The 21,384-nt window shown below is 36.9% G+C and overlaps 1 protein-coding gene across 5 annotated transcripts in view; it reads right to left on the reverse strand.

Moving 5' to 3' along the window:
• Nucleotides 1-1,257: 1,257 nt before the first annotated feature.
• The window catches only part of XRCC4 (X-ray repair cross complementing 4), a 99,943-nt gene continuing 79,816 nt past the window's right edge, over nucleotides 1,258-21,384 (reverse strand). For all 5 annotated transcript variants that reach the window (XM_070743073.1, XM_070743072.1, XM_070743071.1 and 2 more), the window contains one exon: nucleotides 1,258-4,266. In XM_070743073.1, the coding sequence (XP_070599174.1) occupies nucleotides 4,161-4,266 (106 nt within the window). In that variant the 3' untranslated portion in view covers nucleotides 1,258-4,160. The remainder of the gene's footprint in view (nucleotides 4,267-21,384) is intronic.

Genomic DNA, 21,384 nt, shown 5'->3' on the forward strand with positions numbered 1-21,384 from the left:
AACTAGTAGCATCCTCTGTTTGTCAGTTAAGGAACTCCTTAATGTATCATCTGACACTTTTTGCTGAATGTATTCAGATTCTTAGTGTATCTTCTATGCTGTTTCCCATGCAGCGTTCATTTTTCTAAGATAGGGTGAAAGGAGAATCACTGAATTGTTGTTGTTACTAGGCAACTCCAACAATCATCACCAAACACCCAGTGCTTAATTACAGAAATTTTAATGGCACCAGAACATAAAGTTTCCTGGAAATGTCTTCTTCTAGAAATAAAAAAAAAATAAGGTCAAGAAAAACATTCAGACTTATATCATTACAATGGGTTATTAGTTCAGATTCAAGAGTTTTGTTCCAAAAACAGAACCTAGGTTTAAATTTCTTTCTTTTTGAATTAATTAGCATTTGCCCTTGAGATTACGCATAAAAATAATTTTCTTTCAATTTCCAGAAAAGTGTTATGCATGGTAGTGGTCAAATCCAGTGTTTCTCCTCAAGGGCATATTTAAAATGGTTTACAGTGTTCCCTCGATTTTCGCGGGGGATGCATTCCGAGACCGCCCACGAAAGTCGAATTTCCACGAAGTAGAGATGTGGAAGTAAATACACTATTTTTGGCTATGAACAGTATCCCAAGCCTTCCCTTAACACTTTAAACCCCTAAATTACAATTTCCCATTCCCTTAGCAACCATTTAGATTATTACTCACCATGTTTATTTATTAAAGTTTATTTAAAAAAATGTTTTTTAAAGGCAGACGAAAGTTTGGCAATGACATATGACGTCATTCGGCGAGAAAAACCTTGGTATAGTGGAAAAAACCGTGAAGTATTTTTTAATTAATATTTTTGAAAAACTGGTATAGGCTTTTCACGAAGTTCGAACCCGCAAAAATCGAGGGGACACTGTATTATGGATTGCAAGATTGTTTCTACGATGCATTTTAAAATTTAGAGCTTGTCGTCCAATCAGGCCTAGAAATTCTGAAATCAACTGCTTGTGCAATCTCTCTCAAAAAGTATTCCAGAAATGTTTTGGCACAACTCCCAGAATTACTTATCATCGAACAGGTTTGTCAGAAAAGGATAGTTCAAAGGAATGTGGAGGAGATCACATTGGTAGAGGCTGATATACTGATTGTGCAATTGATTGATTTATTCAATTTCTATACTTACCTATTTCAGATTGAATCTGATTGGAAAACAGTGTCAGAATAATTAAAATCATGAAAACAGAAAAACAATGACAAATTATACACATAAGCAATTGAATATAATTTATTCATTTAATAGAGAATAATGGTTGATGCAGGACTCAATCTATATACTGTATAAAGGAGGCATTATAAACAGGAAACCATGGGCAATGGATAGTCTTAACTATGAAGTGCGGTCTCTATGTATGTACATATGTACCATATTTTTCTGTGTATAAGACGCACCAGTGTATAAGACGCACCTAGATTTTAGAGGAGGAAAACAAGGAAAAATGTATTCTGAACCAAATGGTGTAGTATCGTATTGTTTAATAAAATACCAGTGTAGCAGAACAATTTTTATGACCATGTATTAAAACTACGTACACTTTTTACAAACTTCAAACCTGACAGCTTTAAGACAAATCTGCCCCTTCATATCCTGTTCGCTGACCTCCTCAGCCTGGCGATTCAGAAGTGGCTGGGGGTGGGGGGAGCGGGCTGGGGTGTGGGCATGACATTCCCAGTGTTGCTGCTCCTCGAAGGGAAGCTGCCAGAGCTGTCTCAGCAGTTGCCGCCGCCACTGCTGCCTCTGCTGGGATTGGCGGTTAACTCAGGCAGCGCACCTGCCTTGCATTTTCAATGTGATTCCTCTGCTCCGAATGCCCAGCACCCCGCACCCGGGCCTCGGCACCATTCAGTGTATAAGAACACACTCAATTTTTAAAGCACCCTTTTGAGATAAAAAGGTGCATCTTATACACTGAAAAATACGGTAATCGATTTGAAGTTCTCATTCTTTTATTTCAGGTAATTATATGCAGAACTGACAATTCAATTATTGTGTAATTAAGAAAATATTAAAATGACGTAAATTACTTCTTATAGGAGCACTTTGCATAAATGCTTAACATAGGATAATTTCCATAGTAGAATACTTGAACAAAGCACCAAGTGGTTGTGTTTATATAAATCTCAAAGTAATTTTTCAAAGGTCACATATTTTGTAAAAATAGTGGGAAAACAAGCCAAAAATACCATTCAGATTGAAAAATAAATAAATTAAACTTAAGCTCAGAGAATAAAAAATAGTCTCAACTCGGTGGCAATCTGACTTCTAATGGCTTTCTACATTTTTAATTTGGCCTGTGTTCCCAGTAACGTCTGTAACAAACTGTGTTGACATCAAATGGCAGGGTGTGATAGCATCATTGTACAAATGCTTCAATTACATACATGGACTATGAGGTTGAAGCAAGCACAAATAGTTTTCAATTAGCTAGTTGGGATTGGAAGCTCTGTTGCTAGCCAACATGATTGTAAAGTGTGATGCCACATGACTATACCATCTGAATAATAGCTGTTCCAGCTATTTCAGTTCTTGTAGGACCCAATCTAGGTTAGTTATCGGAATCAGAGATTTAGTCTCCAGGTTTTCGGACTTGTGCTGGAGCCCATTCTCAGGGAACTACTCTCTCACCAGAATGAGAGATCCTGGGACATGGACAGTTGCCTTCATTAATGAATTTCAGTTGTAACCATTAGGCAAATCTTTCATGGTCATTTGGTGTAGCATCATGTGATTGCCATCAACAATCTCCTGACAGCTTTCCCATTGACTGTCAGAATCAGACACTGAAGGTTACAAATGGCCAGCACATGACAGTGACAAGAGGTAACTCTCATCATTGTGAACTAGTTGCCTAAGTGCTTGAATCGAAATCATCTAACTACAGAGATGCTGCAATGCAATTTCAAAGACTAGCCACAAATCTCCTTAGTGTCATTGTGAGTTTGAAAGGTTGCTGAACAAATGCCATTAATCAAGATGTAAATTGTATCATTTGCATGACATCATTAAGTACGTTGTCATGTGACACCCAGAATCCCTGCAGCATACATATGTGCCCATCTTCTTATTCATGAGTTTATAATCCTATTTTTGCTCCATATAAAGATTATACACATAGCAGACTTTTTATCCATAACAATTCTGTGAAGTTGATTTTATCCATAACAATCCTGTGAAGTTAGTTGGATGAAATATGGCAGCTAGTCCAATGTTGTTTAATAGTGATGTTTGATAACTGAAAATGTAATTCACCATTTTAATAATTAATCTATTATCATAAGCTTCTTTCAAAGTCTTATGCAGACTTTTCCAAATTTCCTGGATTTAAAACTGGCAGAATTCCATCATTGGCTGAGAGTTCTGGGAGTTTTAATTCAATATATCCAGATATAAAACTGAGAACAAACTGGCCTATTATGGCAATATTATTCATAAGAATAATCCAATTCAAAATGTAAAACAATATACAACAGATTGCCTTATCTCCACAATGTCATAAAAACCCTGGATTTTGACATTCGAACACTGCTGGTAGAAGTTGTGGGTCACTGCTTTTGTTCTCAAAACTATAGTCGCTAGGGACCATTACTGAGAAGGAAATGGAGTAAAGGCCTGAAAATAACTTTGCAGCAAGAGACTTCATTTAGGACATTTAAAAGCAATGATCAAACAGAAAGAAAACATTTGTCTAACGGATGAGACACTGTATCTATTCTTAATTTGGGAAATACATTTAATCATAAAACCACTATTGAGATTTCAAGACACCTTTCTGCCTGAAGCCATGGGTCGCAGTCTTTTATCTTTCTTCCCAGGTTTCACTGCTGCCATTTCGATGGTCTGATAATTGTCCTTCCTAATCCTGAGGATAAATTAACTTTCCTCATTCACATCAACGGAAGGCAGATTAACTTCCTGAAATCTGCAAAGTGTTGACTGTTAGTGATTCATGAGTACAAGCCTTTGTTAGAAAAAGATAAAACGCTAGTTGAATATTATTTTACAGTACAAATAACTGTTTCCATTGCTACATGTAAAACAGTTTCTTTCTTTGGAAGAGAGAATTGATTGCATTTTTAGCAGCTTGCAATAAAACGGTAGCTTTCTTCCAGATAAGTCAGATATCATCAAACAGGTCTTCAAGGTCACCTGTGCTTTTCTCTTCTTCAGCCCTTTTCAAGGTCGGTTGCCTCTCTGTCGATTTTGATGCACCAGAATGTAGTCTAAAGTTCAAGACATATGAAATATATGTATGTTTGTTACTTTAAATAAAATTAAATGAAGGCATAACACTATAAAACATTGTCTTCTAATATACTTTATATGGAGTCTTTATTCAGATTTGGGAAATAAATAATATTTTTCAAAGATGCTCATGGCTTGCTCCTCTGTGTTATGGCAAAAACAGCATTTAAACTATAGAATTGGACAGATTAAACAATAGAATTGGTATCTTTTGTGCTTAGCGTATTACTTAATTCCAAATATACTGTATATAAAATAACAATTTAACCAATTTTCTCATATACAATTTGTAATATTTGCAACTATTTTGGCAATACTGAGTAAATCACATTGTAAGTTCCTGGGCTTTATATTCTATATATCCAGTAAGTGGTTCTTGTCCTTTAAAAAAGAAAAGGCATCCAGGCATTACAAAAATTGTGTATCCTTCTTAGCAGGTGTCAGCACCTAGTCATTGTTAGCTGATCACTAAACCGCTAAACAAGATCAGACCTGGTTAGACCACCAGAAAAGGGTTAAGGTTAGCCATTTTCTTTTAATAACTGATGAAGTTATTTATGGTCCGCAACTTTAGGGTCCACAACTTGGGCGTCCTCCTCGATCCACAGCTCACATTAGAGAAACATCTTTCAGCTGTGGCGAGGGGGGCGTTTGCCCAGGTTCGCCTGGTGCACCAGTTGCAGCCCTATTTGGACCGGGAGTCACTGCTCACAGTCACTCATGCCCTCATCACCTCAAGGCTCGACTACTGTAACACTCTCTACATGGGGCTACCTCTGAAAAGTGTTCGGAAACTCCAGATCGTGCAGAATGCAACTGGCGAGAGTAATCATGGGCTTCCCTAAGTATGCCCATGTTACACCAAAACTCCGCAGTCTGCATTGGTTGCCGATCAGTTTCCGGTCACAATTCAAAGTGTTGGTAATGACCTATAAAACCCTTCATGGCATCAGACCAGAATATCTCCGGGACCGCCTTCTGCCGCACGAATCCCAGTGACCAGTTAGGTCCCACAGCCTTCTCCAGGTCCCATCGACTAAACAATGTCGTTTGGCAGGACCCAGGGGAAAAGCCTTCTCTGTGGTGGCCCTGACCCTTTGGAACCAACTTCCCCCAGAGATCAGAATTGCCCCCACCGTCCTCGCCTTTCGTAAGCTTCTTAAAACCCACCTCTGTCGTCAGGCATGGGGGAATTGAGATATTCCCTTCCCCATAGGCCTATACAATTTATGCATGGTATGTTTGTGTGTATGTTCAGTTTTTTAAATAAGGGTCTTTTAATTATTTTAAATATTAGATTTGTTATATGTTGTTTCATTATTGTTGTTAGCCGCCCCGAGTCTACGGAGAGGGGCGGCATACAAATCTAATAAATAAATAAATGAATAAATAATAAGGCATTACATCAGGGACGAACATTATTTCTGAATTCAAGCATGTAATATTCTTGAATAAATATGTCAGGCATTGTACAAAAATATTTGAAATTATGCAAGATTTCAATGAAATCTATTTAATTCAAGGCACTAAATACTAAAAACCTGCTGCATAATTCCCCAAATTAAAACTAGGGGACAAGAGCAAGACATCCATTGCTTGAAGGCAGCCTATACCATCTTTTGCAGTATCTCCCTCAGTATATCATCACATTAATACACCCTCTCCTGTCTACACCATTCTCTTGTATTCCATTCATCATCACTGTGGATGGCGCAAGATTCTAGTACCCTAATTCCTTACTAGTCAGTTACATTTATTCCTGTGGCTTCTCTGATGTCACTACATAGCCAGCAGCCTAACTATCCATAAACCACCATCAAATTTAACCCTTCTGAAACTCCTCCTCTCAATCCCCCAACCTCAGGCCCCACTCAAGTTAAGTAAAGAGAGGGCTTCTGTTGGAACTCCTACTCCTGCTGGGGAGAGTATTCCCCTGCCTATCTCAAAAATGGGTGCAAACTGCAAAACCTCTAAGTTCAAATACCCCAAAGTGCTTTCACAAATTCACTTTCTCTTTTCATATTGGGCTGACATTAAATTCATTGCTGATTTAAAATTAATGGGGCCAAAATCAATGGTGGGTTGTAAATAATTTTGCCCCTTGTTCGCATACATATTGTGTTTCTGTGCCTACACAGAAGCATTCCGGGTGGGTGGGTGGAGTCTCCCACTGCCGGCACTACCAGTTCTAATAATTGATCCTAACAGCAACCCATCACTGGTGAAAATGCAACCATGCATGAATACACCTGCCTTCTAATGTCAATATAATAATTGAAATAATGTATGACTATGAATTATACCCAAAGTACAAAGAATGAAAACAAAAATTGCATTGCTTTTGACAGAAAGTAAGCCTTTTTTTAGGTATTAGGACTTTTTAAAAACTGAAATGAGCAACCCAAACTGAAAATGCAAATGTGAGTATCTCAATAGACAAATCACAGAACCCAATAACCACCCTACGTGATATAGTTCCTATCAGGGGTAGGTTGCTAGCCAGAATGCTAAATTGGGCTCACCACCATGGTTCATGAGTGCTTGCGGGGCCAGCGCGATGTTGCTTCTGCACCTGTGAAGATAGCAAAATTGCACACGGAGTTGCAGGTGCGCCCGTGTTTTGGTGAGTTTTTTTGCTTTCACGCATGCTGAAACACGGACGCACCTGTGGCTCGGTGCGGAATTTGATATCTCCACAGGTGCAGAAGCAAAATCACGCTGGCCCCGCAAGCACTAACGAGCTGTGATGGTGAGCCCAATTTAGCATTTTGGCTAAAGTCCACCTCTGGTTCTTATCCTAATACTGACAGGAATGAGGCTATATGATAGAACAAAGTACCGTTAAACACTTCAAGTTTCTCCTTGCTTAAGGGTTAAACCAGGGCCCTCTTAAATCAGGAACTTACTATACACTGACATCTCAGCCTGAAGTAGAAATTATGTGCCAGTTTCAGTTACAATAATAATTTTGCCTTTATTAAGATTAATGTAAACTAATACGGTTAAATTTGCCAAGATTTTATATAAGATCCACATATGTGTACAATATTTGGTTTCTCCCCAATTTGACATATCCATCAATTACTGACACTTTTACTGATCTTTTGTTGTTGAATTCCCATATGGGGTTTGAAAGGATACATATTGTAGCATGGTTCAAGTATTATGAAATGTTTCGCTAGAAATTCTAAGAAATATCCTGGAAACCATTTGGCATAGTTTTATTGATTTCTCAATTTTAGTGTTTTATTAGTTAATGGTGCATTGCATAAAAATAATGGAAATTGACAAGTGTACTACTAAGAAATGTTCTGTGTTATGAGTCTTTGCATTCTATGTTGAGTTTCCGATGCTATGAAGTTTTGCTTCCCACCACTACGCAAAGCAACAATCTATATGCTTGTTTGTTTGTTTATTTATTTATTTATTAGATTTGTATGCTGCCCCTCTCCGTAGACTCTTATTCTTGGAGTGATACAAATTCTTACCAACAGTCCAAATCAGGGGGCCCCAAACTTGGCAACTTTAAGACTTGTAGACTTCAACTCCCAGAATTCTCTAGCTAACTATACCGGCTGGAGAATTCTGGGAGTTGAAGTCCACAAGTCTTAAAATTGCCAAGTTTGAAGACCTCTGGTCCAAATGATTGAAATATTCTCCATATTCTTGGATTTTATCATTATTCCCAGCCAGAAGGGTCAGCCCTAAATCTAAACACTATATTTACCAACACATATGGAGGGCACTAAACTGGGGGTGATTGGACTGCACTAAAACATTATTTGCATATTTAGGCAGAACTCCAGGAATGAAAACGCCAAGTCAATTTCGCACGGCAACCTGCTCCAACTGAAATTTTCAAACATTTTTCTTCAGTTATTTTATTTATTGATTCATTTATTGTTATTATTAATGGGATTTATTAATGGGATTTATTTTAATATATATTCATGCATCTGACAAAGGTAATTAGAACTCAGAAAGGCAAATCTGGGATAAATTATTTTCACCTTATTCCACTCAAACTGGTCTCTGTGCTGCTTGTGAGATATTGATGTTCACCCGATATGAAGTTCTGGGTAGCTATGTTTCCTACTTTACTCATCTCAGGTTCAAATTATCTAAACTAATACTGATTGGAAGTAACAAGTAAGGACTCTATTTGGAAACTTGGGGAAAATGATATATGCATTTTCTAATTAATGAAAAAGAACATCCTCTGTTATATTCTCAATTATCTTCTCTTCTAGTATTAGTCAAACAATTATACAATAGTAAGAGACAAACAATTATACAAGATGACGAATGTCTTCTTCTCTCTTGTTGCCATTTGTTCTCAATATAGTTTCCACAGAGGAAAGATTCCAAAGCAGTATTTATATTCTTGTTATGCACTGATTCCAGAAAGACAAGGCAAAATAATGAAATCTCACACCATATAGTTTGGCTGGGGGGAAAAATGGAGAGTTCAATGTCACATATTTCTAGGAAGGAACCACCCCCTGGCCTTAGGAATAGCTCATATTTTGGGGAGGGTGGTGGCAACGGAGTGGGAAAAATCTATGAACATTGTAAAGTACAAAGCATTAATTGAAATTTCACCTAAAAATACCCAACCAACCAACCAAGCAACCAAAACCTAATGCTCTGCCCAAAAAGATGGATGTGAGGCTTCACTATCTGCTTCATATGTCTGGGATAGAATAGCAGGTTTTCAAAAAGATATCTGGTGATGCTGAAAACCAAGAGCCAGAGGAGAAGAGTTGCTCATTCATGCTCTTCCTGGAGATTAGAGTAACTAAAGTATCACGGGTATCGTCACCTGGCAGAAATGTTTGGTTAAAAAAAGAAGAAGCATCTGCTTTACTCATAGCTCCATTATGCAAAAGGTGTCTGGAATTTCTAGATAAACACTTTTTCTAGGTGCCAATTTAGCAAAGCATATGTGCAAATTCCAGGCTGAAATTTAATAGTTTTCTATAGTCTGCGAATAAAACAATATTGGGATTAGATGTAGAAACTCTCATATTTTTATGATACGTTTAGATATGACTATTAAATAAACTAAGCACTGTCTAAATCAAACTTTTACTAATATGGTATCTACTATTTTATGTTTGCTGAACATAGGTGGTTAACCACACAAATATATTATTTTTAATTACTCAGTGCCAATTAATTCAGCATTTACTTTATATAGCAACTGTTAATTTTCTTGGGAAAATCCTTATTTGATTTTAATTATCTTTTTTCTGTTGTTGCTTATCTACCAATGCAATAGGGATTATTGACAAATAGACTTTTCTTTCCTTCATATATGTATTGCAAAGCTTCTTTTGTGTGAAGAGGATTATCTGGAGTAGGGTGCGTAAAGATACAAGACAGAGGAAAGTGGAAGTTTAAACATGCAGGCAATTACACTAAATTTAATCCATTATTATTTATGGTTCGCTGCACAGTCAGCCAGATGTTCAAGCTAGATTTGGCATTTTTGTCCATATAATGAGCATTATTATTTATTATCATAAAGCCTTTGACACATTGTTAACCCCCGGTGACTGCAGTTTTCTTGGCAAGATTTTGGGAAGTGGTTTGCACAAAAAGTGACTGCTTCCTTCCTAGGCGAAAAGTGAGTGGGTAAAGGTCACTCGAATGGCTTTTCTGTCTAAGGCAGGATTAGAACTCATGGTCAGCCAGTTTCTGGTCTAGCGCCTTAACCACTATACCAAACTGGCTCTCTAAATTTAAACTCTTATTTAAAATTATAGACAACATGTACAAGGTCAGAATTAGAGACTTTAATTAAACTGATTAGCTTTTGTACCTTTGCACAATAGAAAAAGGTGCTATGTATTAATATATCATTCTAAATATAATTTTAAAAATGGGGTTATGAGATGTATATTTTCAGGTTAGTTTCTTAAGGTAATAATGAATTGTGTGTCAGTTTGGTGTAGTGGTTAAGACACTAGACATTTTAAACAATAGTTTAAATTTAAACACTAAACTTCAGCAACAGTAAAACTATTGTTGCTCTTTCATTTCTCAGCTGAGACTGTTCTGTAGGATCAGATATAAAAACTGACCCAGGAAAGGAATGCACTATTGCCTATTCATGCTTCCTTGGATGAAAGAATGGGAAAGAAATTTAAAAACGTTAGAATTGGGAGACCATAATCTGAAATTTGGTTGGCAGGCTTTTAATGATACGAAAAAATTAATGTGGATTTTAAAAAAGCATTGAGAATATGGAAAAATACAAGCTCAGTTTGTTATTGACTTCCACAAATGAAACATTTTAAAGAACAGAAACATCAGAGATAAAGAGTTAACATATTAAGATGTTATTAATACAGAAGAATGGAGAAATTAAGATGATGTCAAGAGAACAATTGGTTACAAAAGGTTTAAATGGATAAAAAATTAACTGGAATTGAAAAAACACAAAGCAGAATTTGAAACTGGGCTATTAGTTTGGGGTATAACATAGAGATGGACACTTGAGAGAAAATGTGGGCAACAGGTATTAAATTTACAGTATCATAATTTAAGAGAGAGAAAAAATATAAAATGATGTATAAAATGATGACACTAGAGAAATTATTAAAACTATACTAAGGTATTTCAAACCATTTCAAACCATAAATATTTTTAAATATTTTATATTGTAAATTATTAGATTTGTTATAAACTGTTTTTATTGTGTTGTGAGCCGCCCCGAGTCTACAGAAAGGGGTGGCATACAAATCTAATAAATAAATAATAAATAAATAAATAAATAAATAAACAAACAAATAAATAAATAAATACATGGGGAAAGCATGAAGGGACATTTTATCATGCATGATAGATTTGTAATAAAGTTAAGAAATTTTGGATATATATATATACAATAATGCAAATAATTTTAAAGATTAATATAAAAAACCAGAATTCTTGTTATTAGTACTTATGGACAATGAATTAGGAAATATGGTAAATTGATTTTGCATACAACAATGCAGCAAAATGGAACAACAATGAAATTCCTGCAGTGGAAATTTGATTTCTTACTTTCTTTCCTTTTCTCCCTTTCAATTTACCTTTTACTCTATGAAAAGGTTTTGAATGAATGAATGTCCCTCCAAAGTGGTTGCTGAAGCCAATTCATAAAAATTGCACAAACTTAGTGTTCAGGGAAAAAAAAGTCTTATTAAATAATACTAAATGGATTCTTGATTTCATCATGCATAAACACATTTGATTCTAGAACAGGGCTGTCAAACTCGCAGCCCACAGGCTGAATGCATGATGCCTTCACCTGGTTTAGCAAAAGGAAAAAAAGTCCTAATACATCACATGACAACGCCATGACAACACATACTTGACATCCCTGATCTCGAACCTCTCTAGCATAGGCTCTGCTTAGCTTTGTTGGAAAGTTAAGAGGACGCACCACATCAAGTGCTTCTATGATATCTCTCCGAATAAGATATGACTTCATGAAATACAAAAAAGCAGAGTTTGTACAGAGTTCTTAAATGGTCATTTTCCTTTCCTCTAAAATATGAAAAGGAAAAACCTGCTCTGGTTGCATTTCTCCCAACCATTAGCCACGCAAATGGTTGGTCAAGGTAAATGTTTAATGAGCATTAAACTAACTTCTGCCAATAATTTATACACAAAGATTAACAAAGCTCCTTAAAATGTGTCAGGTGGGTTGTTTTTTCCCATCTGTGGGAAAGAATAATTCTCTTTGGAAAGAGTGGCTATCAAATTCTGTAGTGGGTTAGTCTTGCAGACAGGAATGCTACCATCAATTCTTAATAAACCTGCAGGGAGTAAATTATTTAACTTGGAAGCTAATTTCCTGTCTACAAACAGAGGCAGAGCTCACAGAAGAATGGTTTGTGAAATGCAGGTAGATTAATAATTTGTCCTTGCTGTATTTTATCATCTTGAAATAACTCAATCATGTTCTTCTGCGACCTTCTCAAGACTTTCTTGGTATAGAATTATACTTTGGAAAAATAATGATATTCTAATCCCAGATTTGTTGATACTTGAAATGTTTTACTGAAGTTTCTGCAACTCAACTCAACCAACACAACTTGTGCAAACATGGTGCAGCTACAGAGAGAGAGAAAACAGATAACGCTACCAATGGAAGAGAATCTTTGTAGCCCTGGGTTGAACTGTGAGGTCCTTGGTGCTCTCTGAGCTTCGTTGTTTTCTTGCATGTCTTTCATTACTAAACTAGGTGACATCAACAGCGCATGATGACATTTGAAGGGAGACAAAACTGTCTACACACTGCAAATACAAACCAATCATGCTGCAGGCATGAAAGGACATAATCTGTCTCAATTCTTCTATCCAACTTCTGCATGAAATATCACAATGTGCTTTTATACTTTCAGTTTCTGCTATATATATGAGCTGTCCTGACAATTGCACCTATCAATAAATCTATGGCTATTAGGTACTGTATATTAACAGCTTATCTTCTCTCTCACTACAAAATGTATAAAGTAGGTTTGTATAAGGTAGGTTTGTTTGAACATTGTCTAAATTGTCCATACTGCAAAATAGTGAAAAATGCTGGGCGGGGGTGAGTATATGGGAGAGAAGGTATCATATTGTTCGGAGTATAAGACACACATTTTTCCTCCCTAAAAGAGGCTCAAAATTAAGGTGCGTCTTATATTCTGAATGTAGGGATTTTTTTGTTTTGTTTTTTCAGCCCTAACTAGCTGCTAACCATCTTCCCAGCTCTTACCTTGCAGGCTCTTTCATTGCTTCTCTCTGTGAAGAATGTTTTCCACGTCCTAAGTCTTTGCAGGGTTTTTTCATTGCTCTAACTTGCTCCGAATAAGTTTCTTTCTAGCCCTAACCAGGTGATAACGATATTCCCAGCTCTTACCCACTAGCAAGCTCTTTCATTGTTCTTCTCTGTGAAGAACATTTTCCAAACCCTGTCTTTATAAAGGGTTTTTTCATTCTCTACTTGCTCTGAATGTTTCTTTCCAGCCCTAACTAGCTTGCAATTATTACCAGCTTGCAATTATTCTCTGTGAAGAATGTTTTCTAAGCCCTAAGTCTTTGTAGGGTTTTTTCCATTGCTCTATTTTCTCCAAATGTTAATTTCCAGTTGCTAGTGATGTTCCCAGCTCTTTCATTGTTACTCTTTGCATAAAGATTTTTTAAAGCCCTAACCAGGGAATAAAATAATGAATACCTGGTAAGCAGATTCTTTTCCCCATTTTCCTCCCCTAAAACTAAGGTGCATCTTATGTATGTATGTATGTATGTATGTATGTATGTATGTATGTATGTATGTATGTATTTATTTATTGGATTTGTATGCCGCCCCTCTCCGGAGACTCGGGGCAGCTAACAGCAACAATAAAACAGTGTACAAGTGTAATCTAATACTAAAAATGATTAAAAAACCCATTAATATAAAAAATTATCTTATATTCCGCCGAAGATCGGGGTTTCCCCTTTGCGTGGGCGGCGGGGAAACCCCGATCTTCGGCTCCTCGCTGCTGCGGCGCTGCCGAGCAGATCAGCTGCTGGGCGGCTGAAGAAACCTTCCCTGGGTCTTCCCCGCCGCCCACGCAAAGGGGAAACCCCGATCTTTGGCTCCTCGCTGCTGCGGCGCTGCCGAGCAGATCAGCTGCTGGGCGGCCGAAGAAACCTTCCCTGGGTCTTCCCCGCCGCCCACGCAAACTCCACCATCTGCGCATGCGCGGCCATGGAAAAAGGGCGTGCATGCGCAGATGGTGTTTTTACTTCCGCACCACTATATCGCGAAAAATCGAGTATCGCGAGGGGTCTTGGAACGTAACCCTCGCGATACTCGAGGGATCACTGTACTTCAAAAAATACAGTAGTTCTCAGCCCACAACATTTGGGAACTGAATTTCCGCTGCTAAGCAAGATAGTTGTTAAGTAAGTCATATCCAATTTTACAACCATTTTTTTGGATCATGCTTATGTGAATCACTGCAGCTCAGTGAATCATGCGGTTATTCTCCCATTGGCTTTGTCTAAAGCTTTCATGGCTAGGGAGGGACTAGGCAGGCAAACCCTTACATATAAGTTTTTTGGTCTACCCTCATTTGTGCTGTAAGGCATCTACAAATATAGTTGAACCAAATTCCTGATTTAGGGATTGGTAGCATTTGGTAAAAATCATCCTGGAAAAGCTATTTTCATAGTGTTTACGAGAAAATAATGTCAGTGTGTTCACTTCTATCCCAAGGGGATTTTATCACTATAATAATTCGAAAACTGGAAAGATCTAGATACATCTCTCAAATTTCTTTTGCTGCTATTTCTAATAAAATGTTACTTTAATTAAAATTAACATTATATAATATCTTTAATGGGTATGTTAATTTTGAATGATCACAACTGTACCTTTTATGAGGCTATTCATTTTTAAAATTTTATTATTTGGAAAAGAAATGATTTGCAAGCTCATTATATAAAGTATTTTAATTTTATAGCTATACAGTATTCATATCTTACTATTCAATCAATCAATTTATCACAGTAAAGAAAAAAGAGAAATAATCAGAGATGTAAATAATTATGTTTTGAAAATGGTTATGCACGTACTGGAACTTGTTTTTCATTTCTGTCCAATGGAGCAAAGGAGATACATTTACAAAGTATAATGAGTTAGTCCATTATTTGAAGCACAGGCGAACTTTCATAAAACTACCATCAATAGTATTGGTTGGTGAAATTGGCTCTTCTCCTCTAGATAGTGGTAGCCAAAACAGTGACAAATAGAGTAATGTTTTGGGTAGACAAGAGAATTAATGAACTCAATTGAGAAGAGGTTGCCAGCAGACAGCAAAGGCTAAATGTAGTCTTTTCTAGATAGACGGCTAGAGACAGCTGTATCCTTAAATCTTTAATGCCAACATTAGTTAGGATTTATAGCTAGGCAACTCTTCTGACAAAAGGATATGCATGTCCCACATTTACATTACTTTCTTTCCATAGCTATAAAAACAAGCATTATTATTTATTTATTTACTAATTGTGTACTGTATACCACTGAACCTGTTCATATTCTCAATAAGTTATAATACTACCATGCAACAGTTAGTAAGATCCAAAGAATAAACTGAAATGCCACAGGAAGAGGTGTAATACAATCAAAAGTAATGTGAACAAAGCAGCTAGAAAAACGACAAAAGGAATGAAAAAAAGCAACAATAAAACTGCCCAATACCCAGTGTTACTAAAACAGAAACAATCAATAAAACTCTTCACCAATGTAATTAAATGACAAACATGAATCCTTTCAGTTAATTTGATGCAAATTAAGCAAATCAATACAACAATCAGTAGGAAACACAATTGAATTGTATATTGTCATGCGATGTAACCTTTTAAAAACTTAAATAAAAAAAGAAGAGAGGAAGCCAATGAATATAAATACTACAATAAGGCTTCACTGTATTGTATTACTTATTTGATTTGTGTGAAATACTACACTACTGGGTTTATTTTTTTAAGAAATATCTGAGCTGGGGGGGGGTCTGAATTCCACTGTAAACCAGAAGTATCTGGTGTGGGTCCCAACTTAAGTTGCTTTTGACTCCTAGCAATCAGAGAGATAAATTTTGTCTATGGCAATCTGTCCTTAATCTGGTCTTCCAAGTCTTCGAATAGGGACATCTATATTTGCCTTTCTTCTTCGAATAGTGGATTCATTGCCACTCTATGTCACCAAGTGGTTGGCCATTCTTTGATTTTGCTTTCACAAATCAATGGAAATGGTAAAAAAACATACCCATCATAAAGCTCATAAAACCTTTTTAAAATTAAAAACCGGGCACTTGCCAGTTTTGGCATGCACTGGTGGTGAAATCATTTTTTTTTTACTACTGGTTCTGTGGGCATGGCTTGGTGAGCGTGATGTAGCTTGGTGGGCATAGCAGGAGAAGGATACTGCAAAATCTCCATTCCCTCCCCACTACTAGAGGAAGGATATTGCAAATTTTCCATTTTCACCCGACTCTGGGGCTAGCCAGAGGTGGTATTCTCCAGTTCTCTGAGCTACTCAAAATTTATGCTACTGGTTCTCCAAACTATTCAAAATTTCAGCTACCAGTTCTCCAGAATGTGTCAGAACCTGCTGGATTTCAACCCTGGCATGCCCTGCAAGGTAGATCAGACCAAGAAAAAGATGCTGAGTTACCTAAAATTACTTTTATTAAGATTGCCGATTGTCACCAATCGGTTGTTACTTCTTTGATTTTTGTGTGAATTTGGATTATGTTTGCCTTCAATGTTTTTGCAATGTACTGTATATTTGTTCATTGCCTTGGTAACAGGTCTTCACTTTCTCTGTCAAATTCATCTTCTTTACTCTTCATAGATGGAAAGTAAAGGTTTAAGGTTTAATTGGATTTGTATGCTGCCCCTCTCCGTTGACTCGGGTGGCTCACAACATATACAAAGAAACAGTACTAAATCAATCCAATTAATATACATAAAAACCATCCTTAAAATTCTAATTTTTTTTTTTAAAGCCTCTGGGTTAGTCATCAAATGCCTCTCAGAAAAGCTGTTCTGTTTACCCTTTGGTAAATTGACAGATCTGAGGGACAGTATATTCGTAAGAGGGAGAGAAGCTTCTGGCACCCCAGTTGCTTAACTTTCCTAGTTGAGCAAAATCAGAATAATCATTCATTTATTTCAAACAGAATGCAACTTATAAATAAGTACAGTGATACCTTGTCTTACAAACTTAATTGGTTACGGGACGAGGTTCTTAAGGTGAAAAGTTTGTAAGATGAAACAATGTTTCCCATAGGAATCAATGGAAAATGATTAATGCGTGCAAGCCCAAAATTCACCCCTTTTCCCAGCCAAAACGCCCATTTTTGTGCTGTCGGGATTTCCCTGAGGCTCCCCTCCATGGGAAACCCCACTCTGGGACTTCTGTGTTTTTGCGATGCTGCAGGGGAATCCCAGCATCGCAAAAACGAGCGCTTCACTGGCAACGGAAGTTCAGAGGTGGGGTTTCCCAGTGAAGGGAGCATCAGTGAAATCGCAGCATTGCAAAAACACCAAAGTCCTCGAAGCCCCAGCTCCGGACATCTGTGTTTTTGCAATGCTGCAATTTCACGGAAGCTCCCCTCACTGGGAAACCCCACCTCCGGACTTCCGTTGCCAGTGAAGCACCCATTTTTGCGCTGCTGGGATTCCCCTGCTGGATTCCCCTGCAGCATCACAAAAACACGGAAGTCTGGAGGTGGGGTTTCCCAGTGAGGGGAGCCTCAGGGGAATTATTATTATTATTATTATTTATTAGATTTGTATGTTGCCCCTCTCTGAAGACTGCTGGAATCCCAGCAGCGCCAAAACAGGCGCTTCGCTGGCAACGGAAGTCCGGAGGCGGGGCATCCCAGCGGCAGCAGTGGGTTTGTAAGTGAAAATAGTTTTTAAGAAGAGGCAAAAAAATCTTAAACCCCGGGTTTGTATCTTGAAAAGTTTGTATGATGAGGCGTTTGTAAGACGAGGTATCACTGTATTGTGAAAATAATGTCCTTTAGTCCCGTAAAAAAGGGTATCCTTAAAGATCACCTATCCAAACTTTGACACATGGTTGCCATTATTGTGAGTGAATTGTATTGTGAATTTGATTCACAAGTACAGTAAGCCCTCACCTATCGCTGGTGTTACGTTTCAGACCCGGCCGCAATAGGTGAAATCCGCGATGGGGAATTTACCGACTGATAGTACTTATTTAAGTATTTATATTGTAATTGTTTGGTAAGTTTTCATTGTTTTAAGTGTTTATAAACCCTTCCCACACAGTATTTATTTTAGATACAGTATTTAAATACAGTATTTACAATTTTAGATATATATTTTTAAAAAAAACTGCCGATCGAGTTTTGCGGGCTGTTTAAATCTGCCGATCGACTTCCTCAGAAACCCATGAACCAGCGAAGATCCACGAATGATTTTTCTCATTAATATTTCTTGAAAACCCGCGATGGAGTGAAGTCGCAGTAGGTGAAACGCGATATAGCGAGGGACTACTGTACTGTACAATGTATCAATTGCACATGTTTCTGGACTGGGAGCTTCAACTCCTCTCTGGCATTCAACATGCAGTCTATGCTCCCTATCCCAGCTCTTTTCTGTTTCTCACTGTGGAGAGCAAGGAGACTTCTACCTTTTTCTGCCACTAGTGTTCTTTGCTGGAACAGATCTCTAGAGGAAGCCAAGGGGCTGTTCTTACAAATCATACATGACAGTTTTATAATATTCCACAAAAAATGTAGAAACTGTCTTGCCGCAAGAGCAACAGTTGTCCCCATGTCCAAACTCCCTTTTATATGATGATTGCATCAGTCTTCTTTTTCTTCTTAGACCATCCTCTGTTTTTCCAACAATTGCAATGATGCAAGACGTTACTACTTCCCACCTTTCTCTTATCTCATTAAATTGATACTATATTCACCATACTTCAACCTTTTCTCCAGTTAAAATGTCCACTTTAATCTTTATCTCTAAAATTTCTTCCCATGCTTTCCAAGAAATGAGACAGCCATAGAAATTAAATAAAAATAAAATAACTAAAGGCAAGTCTCTTTGCATTCAAGACGAAGAGAGGACACAAGAAAAGGATAAGATCCTTTTATACTTACAAAATATGTTCTGTAAGCTTATACCAATTTTTCCACATTTCTTTCCTGTACTACTTTATTTATTTTGTTTTCTACTCCTTGCTATTTTTTAAGTAGATAAGCAAACAAGAATATTTATTACCTTGCATATTCTAAGTTTAAAAGCTTTCAACATTAGACTTGGAGGGAGGGTTCGCATGAGACTCTAGAGACCTGTTTGCAGTCAGGAGAAATAACTCTGCCAGCTGACAGACTTCAGGCCTTACTGGCAATTCATGTCAGTTCACATTTTAAAACATGAAAAATAGACAGAAGTTTACTTGCTAAGTACTTGGCTGCTATGCGACTTTTGGAAAAGGCAAAAAGATAAGGAAGAACCCCAGGGATCTGATGACTTTCAGAGAGGATTTTATAAAAGTTTGAGAACCAAATATTTATAAATGAGGTTGTCAAATGACTCAGGCTGCAGGCTAATATATTCAGCCAATACTAAAAGGATTATTCATTTCCACAGTAAAATGGTGACTAGCCAAGAAATGGCTCAACAATCCAACAGCAATCAAATAGTACAATTGCATCATATAGAAATGTGGGAGACATTAAGGAGGATAGACTTGCAGGTGGAAATAGATGAAGATTTCATTTTAGGAAATGTTTCCCTCCCAATATCTTACCTGTATGAATGTGGTATGTATGGTTTGGATTTTATTTTTGTACTCCAGTTAACTTTTAAAATTTTACATACAATTTTAAATGATTCAGATTGTTTTAATCCATTATTTTTACTTTAATTGTTATAAATTACTCTAGTATTTAGTGTTTAGTAATAGGAAATAGTATACAGCTAATTAAATAAATATAATATTATAGTATTAGCACTATCAATAGTGCTTAAGTGCCTTGGCTGTAAGGCAATTTAATCTGTGGCATGGGAGCAAACTGCCATGCTATTCTCTTTTAACATCTGTAAAATAAATTAAGAATTTGGAATGGAAATCTTGAATTGACTGAAAATATGCCACTAACATCAATTTAATGATTGAATAACAGAATACAGTTTTCAAATATATCATAAATAAACTGTGGCTTTTTCTCCAATACATTGTTTTCATGTTTTAACTATACAAAACAAATTTTAACTGAATCAAAGACTTGTTTTCATTTACAGTATTAATACTTCTAACTAATCAATGAGTTCACTTTTCAGCAGAGAATTTTTTTCAGAGCATTTCCAAAATCTATCGAAATGCGCTAAAAGAAAAAAGGTGAGAAATTAGATACAAAACATAATAAATTACTATGCTACTGTTTATAAAAGCATTTGGGCGCAAATTTAAATATGGAATATGTCTGCTTTAGGACAATGGAAACAATATAAATCAACTAATAGATGTAGTAGATATGCATGCAGGTTACCTCCACTACCAGTACATGTGCAGCTCCGGGTGACCAGTGGGTGCGCGGGCGCATGCGATGGGTGTATGCATCAGAGTGAGATTTGGCCTCTGCGTATGAAGCAAATCTTGCGAGAAGATGTTTGGGCATGTGAGAGTTCAGTGATTTGTTTTCACCAAAAATCGCCAAAATCTCATAAACCCGCACATCCTCTCTCAGATTTTGCACAGAAGCCAAATCTCACTCCGATGTGCACACCTGCCTGCCGGTCACCCGGAGCTGTGTGCGCAGCTCCATTTTGGCTACCAGAATGCCACTGCCCCCTCCACCGTTCTGGTAGCAACCCGATACTGTATGCATGTAATAAGATCTGTGATAAAGCAATGGACTAGTGTAATCTTCCTCAGCTTCCTCACTTGTGAACTTACATGTATTGAGAAAAACTGAGTAAAATGTTCATTTTCTTTATATGTCTTCCTCTCCCATTCAATGTTTATTGGAAGAACAGAAATTTAAAGAGAGAAATGGCAAATGTAGTAGCAACACAGTCTTAGCCAACATGGTGGGATTACAGCCCGTCTACTAGCTATATCAGGAAACACATTTATTCAAACTATCTACAGTCCTCAAATTTGAAAGCCTAATTTATTCTTCTCCTAGATCCAAACACTGGAACGACTCAGTATCAACTTCATAGAACTCATCTCATACAATTTATCCTTAACTAGGAATTAGAGTTGGATACAATTTTACCTCTGTATGCCAGTTGTTCATTATAAATTACTATACATTCTGTTTGGCTACTCTTACTTTTGACAACAAAATTTCTTTGATGGCAAGTCATGTTTATAAATGTGGAGAATCAATTTCAATGTTCCGGGATGGTTGAAAATAAGGCTGAAAAAATATTAACGTACCCCCACCCAACACTCGAATTTAAGAGACAAAACTTAAGAGGAATTGCCAACTATTCATAAATGGGTTAGTATTTTGCTTTCAAATTTCCTACTAGGCACTTTGGCAAGCAGTGCAAACTATCAAAGTAGGACATGAGTA

The sequence above is a fragment of the Erythrolamprus reginae genome, chromosome 2 (assembly GCF_031021105.1).
Source record: "Erythrolamprus reginae isolate rEryReg1 chromosome 2, rEryReg1.hap1, whole genome shotgun sequence".
NCBI classification, from domain to species: domain Eukaryota; kingdom Metazoa; phylum Chordata; class Lepidosauria; order Squamata; family Dipsadidae; genus Erythrolamprus; species Erythrolamprus reginae.